This window comes from Papilio machaon, chromosome 23 (assembly GCF_912999745.1).
Source record: "Papilio machaon chromosome 23, ilPapMach1.1, whole genome shotgun sequence".
NCBI lineage: Eukaryota > Metazoa > Arthropoda > Insecta > Lepidoptera > Papilionidae > Papilio > Papilio machaon.
In genome coordinates this window covers 6,028,345-6,034,199 of record NC_060008.1, presented here as the reverse complement: position 1 = coordinate 6,034,199, position 5,855 = coordinate 6,028,345, and the positions used below count along the sequence as shown (strand labels likewise).

General features: G+C 42.2%; 1 protein-coding gene across 1 annotated transcript; it reads right to left on the bottom strand.

Annotated features, from left to right (window-relative positions):
- Positions 1–442: 442 nt before the first annotated feature.
- Positions 443–3,549, bottom strand: LOC106707753 (zinc finger protein 182). The gene is made up of 6 exons (XM_045683811.1): positions 3,379–3,549; positions 3,199–3,302; positions 1,788–2,429; positions 1,371–1,464; positions 1,167–1,293; positions 443–1,086 (listed from the first exon to the last, which is right to left on the bottom strand). The coding sequence occupies exons 1-6, from the start codon at positions 3,484–3,486 to the stop codon at positions 518–520; spliced, it is 1,644 nt and encodes a 547-aa protein (XP_045539767.1). The 5' UTR covers positions 3,487–3,549; the 3' UTR covers positions 443–517.
- Between the last annotated feature and the right edge of the window lie 2,306 nt (positions 3,550–5,855).

Sequence of the window (5,855 nt, the reverse complement as noted above, 5' to 3'; positions counted from 1 at the left end):
CGGACATCTGAGTTCAAAAATATTGTTTACTGGAAACATATCACAGAAACACTACTATGCGATAATTTTAATATTAATAAGCAGAAGTATTCTCTTTAGTAATTTAGGATTCAGTGCGCCTGTTGCAATGACGGAGGCTCTAGCTGCAGTGGCGGAGGGTCTAGGTGCAGTGGCGGAGGGTCTAGCTGCAGTGTCGGAGGGTCTAGCTGCAGTGGCGGAGGGTCTAGCTGCAATGGCGGAGGGTCTAGCTGCAGTGGCGGAGGCTCTAGCTGCAGTGGCGGAGGGTCTAGCTGCAGCGGCGGAGGGTCTAGCTGCAGTGGCGGAGGGTCTAGCCGCAGTGGCGGAGCGTCTAGCTGCAGTGGCGGAGACTCTAGCTGCAGTGGCGGAGGGTCTAGCTGCAGTGGCGGAGACTCTAGCTGCAGTGGCGGAGGGTCTAGCTGCAGTGCCGGAGACTCTAGCTGCAGTGGCGGAGGGTCTAGCTGCAGTGGCGGAGGGTCTTGCTGCAGTGGCGGAGGGTCTAGCTGCAGTCGTCGGGCGCGTAGCAGCGGCTCTTGACGTGCATGGTGAGCAGGCCGCGGGAGACGAAGCCGCGGCCGCAGCGCGCGCAGGCGTAGGGTCTGGCGCCGCTGTGGTAGCGCTCGTGTATGACGAGAGTGGAGCGCTGAGAGAAGGCTTTGCCGCAATGCGGACACACGTGCGGTTTCTCTCCGGAGTGGACGCGCTCGTGCAGCGTCAGGTTGCACTTCTTGACGAAGCCCTTGCCGCAGACGCCGCACACGTTGGGCTTGTAGCCGGAGTGGATGCGCAGATGGTACTTGAGGTGCTCGGCGGAGGAGAGCGCCTTGCCGCAGACGCTGCACAGGAAGTTGCGCTCGCCGGTGTGAGAGCGCAGATGACGGCGCAGCGAGTTGGTGTGCGCGAACTGGCGCGCGCAGAGCCGACAGCGCAGCGCGACTGCGCCGCCCGCCTCGGGGTGAGCGCGCGCCCGGTGCGCCAACATGCAGCGCAGGTACACGAAGCTCTCGGGGCACACGTCGCACACGAACCGCTTGTCGGGCTGCGCGCCCGCCGCCTCGTGCCCCAGCCCTGCGACCCCCGACATTACTTCTCTTACCGGGATAACGAGTACTAACAGTGTACAGTGTTGGAGTGGGAGTGGGACGTACCGTGTCGGAAGAGCTGGTAGGTGTCGCGGAAGGTCTTCTCGCAGAGGCCGCAGCGGAAGGGCTGGCAGTCGCGCCGCCAGTGCCGCCGCCAGTGCGCCGCCCACTCGCCCTCCTGCAGCGTCTGTGTCCCCACACACACATACATAATATATTATGTTAAAAAGACATTAAACACAAAGTATAAATGTATATGTGTGTTCATACCTTGTTGCAGCGCGGACACTTGAGAGGCGGTGTGTCGGGCGGGGGCGGGGGCGCGGCGGGCGGCGGGGCGGGGGGCGCGGCGCTGGCGTGAGACCTGACACAACGCACAGATAGACCTATTGTTATGAAAAACTAGGCATTGTTGGATCATCATGTAGTAAGTTTGAGTTTAAAACCTATTAGAAATGTAAAGCCAATCAAATACTCCAACCAATCACTGCCGCAAAGGCGCAGCTCTACGTGGAGAGTTCTATGTGTGATGGCAGTCATTGATTAGGTCCTGATTCCTGACTACTTAACTGCCTCGCTTGAGTAAAACTAAACATCCCCCTTCTCCTCCTAAATACATATTGTGATATATTGAACTAATTTACAAAATAATTAAATGTAAATATGTTTTCTTGAAAATATAGTTACTTGTAATGTTGCAGGATGTCGGGTCTGGCATAGAACTTATCAAAGCAGATGCAGCACTGGTACACATCCTGAGGCTGCTCCCCCTTTTTACTTCTCTTGTTTTTCTTCTGTACATCTGTGTCTATTTCCTCCGTCTTTATCTTTCTATTCTCATCGTCCGCGATTATGTTTCTATCTTTTTTTGTAAGCACAGTGAGAGCCGAGTTTGAGTTGAGGGTGTTAATCAATAAGTGGAAATCTTTTAACTTTCCCTTCCTCTTTCTACCTCTTCTATTTTCTTGTACTTGACCATTCTTAGTTGTGTTGCCGTTTTCTATTCTTTTTATCTCCTTAAGACTGAACAGCGATAGGTCATCACTTGCATCGGAGAGCACAGCGTTGGAGCCGGCTGAGCTCTCACTGTCTGAACAATCATTTTCAGTTTTGACGGGCAGCTGTGGTGGGGATGGTTTTGGTTCAACTTTTTCTTCTTTCACTTTGACATCAACTTTCACATTAGTCGATTCATCTCTCTCCGTCTGTGTTTCTTGCTCTAGTAGAACTTTTATTTTGAGAGTGGAGGAATAGGACTCAGCTTCTGTTGCTGAGCAATTGTCACTGTCGCCCAATGTGATGCCTGATGCTATTAATATACTGCGTAATCTGAAATGTTGCATTGAAACTTTTTATAATTTTTTTCATTACAACTTATTACTTGAACTTAAATACTTGAAGAATTTTATGTTATATACCTTTTTTGAGTGAGTCTAAAAGATCATTTTCAAGGTATATTTTGACATAATAACTTCTATTTTTGCAAAATAATAAGGGCAAGCCTAAGTGTACGGGTTGCGGTACGTACATACAAAGAATAATGCAGAGTTTAGAGAGACAATTGAGTTTATTCTCTAAAACTACGGCTAAATGGTTTTAATGGTATCGAGCACACGCCGTATGAATGGTGACCGAACGTGAACTGGTTGGTGGGAATGGTGACACGTGTTATAAAATGTACTAAATGGCTGACAATGTGAAAACATGTATTGTGTGGTGTTTACACCGTACACTAAGAATATCTTTTTATTCAATTTAAATTTTCAGATATTGCATGATTAAGAACAAGAACTGTACTTTTTTAGTATTATATAACTATTGTATAATACTTGCATTTCAAAATTTTTGTGACATATTAAGCTATGTTTTATAGGTGTAATGGTTTACTCAACAAATTCATTATATTCATCAGTCTTTTTTAGTCCCCACCCAAAGTCAGACTTTCCCAATGCCTTCCACACTTTGTGGTTCTCTGTAAATTACAAAACTAACAATTTCAATACGTGAACTACACATAGTGAAGTACAGACGTAAACATTTGTACAATTGTCATTAATGTTTACAATGTGAGTAGAAAATAAATCACAACAAAACTTACTTTGACTGGACTTCGATTGCTTCGTTACAGAACTGGTAAAAGTCGTTTACTTTGCAGCTACATTTGTCACAGATCTTCTGAGGCAGGCGATCGTTCTTCAGTATCTATCGACATAAAATAAATTTTGAATTATGGACTAACATTCAATAAAAGATCTCGTAAGTCTTTCATGTTTCATACCTTAAAGGGTAAATATAATGACATTTTTAAAAACAGTGCATTTTCTTCATCAAATATGTAATTGTTGACAAATTTAGTAGAACTGCACAAACGACATATAGCATCCATTTTTATTACTTGTATATAAAACGGACCGCGGTGTTTATACAATTTCGTCGAGAAAGTGACAGTAAGTCAGCCATTTGTCAATATTGAACTGACGGAACTAGTGTTGCCAGTCTGTTGTGGATTATTTTTAGAGACCTAAACTAAGACCATCGTTTTATTCTCTGTGGTTTCATTACATGTGCGTATAGATAGGACAATACACGACAGCAATACTGTAGGAGGGTGGGCGGTGAAGACGGGCGAGGTACAGACTGCGTCAAACTTTTGATTAATGAATATAACATTTGTAAAGTTAACTTACTCGGTTGATGGCAAATATTCAAAACATTGAAACTTTTCTTTCACAACAGTATGTTCTTAGTTGTAACTATATAATACTTAATCGGGTTTATAGTATTGAAAAATTAGTATACTGTGTTTCGCGACGTATTATTCGTAAACGGTTACACCGTTTTAACTATAAACTTTAGCTAAGAAGTACAAGTTAATTAAGATCATTTTTTCATCCAGTCCAATGATAAATCTTCATTCTGATATTAATTCATTTAAATCAGAATCAAATCATCAAAATTAGACTATGTTCTATATCTGTGCCAAATTGCATGAAGGTTCGTTGAGCCGTTCCCGGGATATGTACCTTGTAACAAATATGTATCCATCCATCCATTCATGTAAACATTCGCATTTATAATATTAGTAAGACGGTCGCTAACGTAAAAAAAAACGACACTTGTTAGATCTGAAAGTCAAAAATGTCACTCTTTCTGAGAGATGCACGATTTTTAGGCTGTTTGATATGTGCTTTTGTTCAATATTTATAGGTAATATGTCGCACCTTAGAAACCTTAAAAATATACTGAACAGCAACAATTTGTGCGGGCCTGAATCCCATACAAAAGGTAATGATCACATTTTATGAAAATATTATTAGACAAAAGAAATACAAAATACTTAGAAAGTGTAAATTAAATTGTACTATAGTTTAAACGTACTATAATTAAGAATTAGAGGCGAACTTCCTAAATCGAGGTCTTTTAACGCGATAACGACGCCTGCCACTTATCTTTATCGCGGGTCTTAAACAAATAAACTGTAAAAAAGTCCAGATAAAGAGTGGGGCGGCGTCCCGCGCACTGCAACACTAGATGGCCCGAAGGCCTCACACCACTGTGCCACTCATACATTATCTGTATTCTGGAATAACAGGTTTATGTCAAAAATACTTAGTTTTCCGCCATTTGTTGTTATGAATAAAATCAATATTTTAGGTGATACATTTTGCTAATGACGTGAATTTAATCAACAAAACAAGTACAGAGAATAATACTTAGAGAATAAGTGGATTACGTATTTCTTTTTATTTTATTCTTCATCAAAACACTCGATTAGCTTTACCTACACTCAAACAGCTCACACCTTTTTTTTTTTTTTTTTTTTTTTTTTTTTTTTTTTTTTTTTTTTTTTTTTTAAAGTCAGGAAATGCGTTTACGCACGCCTACGCCGGGCTGTGCAATGGCGTAGGGAGTGTGGGACTCGCCGGTCACAGAAGGTGACCGGAATACCCACTAAAACCTGACTGCCCTCTAACGCATTATGGCGGGCGCCACGGGAACGCTTTAGCTTTCTTCCGTGGCCCCGCCTGAAACAGCTCACACCTGGACGAACTTTTTCTGCTTATAATCATATCGATGTCCAACAAACATATCTGACCCAGTGAGAGAGGCGCTGCTATTGTGAATTCTGTCAGAAAATATGTAAACCTACAATACAGGCATAGAAAATGACTGACAAGACAAGATATTTAAAGGAGGGCGTTACTGGGCCATAGGAATTCATCGGGTCAGATAAGTTCGACGGTCAAATTACCCATCTAATTCTACTTATCAGCTTTTATCCTTTTAATTCACTAACTAAATTAATGTAACTTACAATGAAAGGAGCATTCTTGTCATGTCCATGCGTTTTAAGTTCTTCACATTTGGTTATTTGGTGGTTATGTGATGACATTTCAGTATGACTCAAATTTAATATCTATTGATAAAATATGTCACTTGCAATGAAAAACGTTAAATACAAAAAAAAAGTACAAAGCAAAATAGATATTTTTTATGTAATACAATTTATACATGTAAATTAGACGGGGGCGAGGCAAGGGGCGAAACTGTACTTGATTCAAATACCTATGCTTTATTAAGAACTAGCTTTTACCCGCGACTCCGTCCGCGCGGAATAAAAAAATAGAAAACGGGGTAAAAATTATCCTATGTCCTTTTCCTGGTTCTAAACTATCTGCCCACCAATTTTCAGTCAAATCGATTCAGCCGTTCTTGAGTTATAAATGGTGTAACTAACACAACTTTCTTTTATAT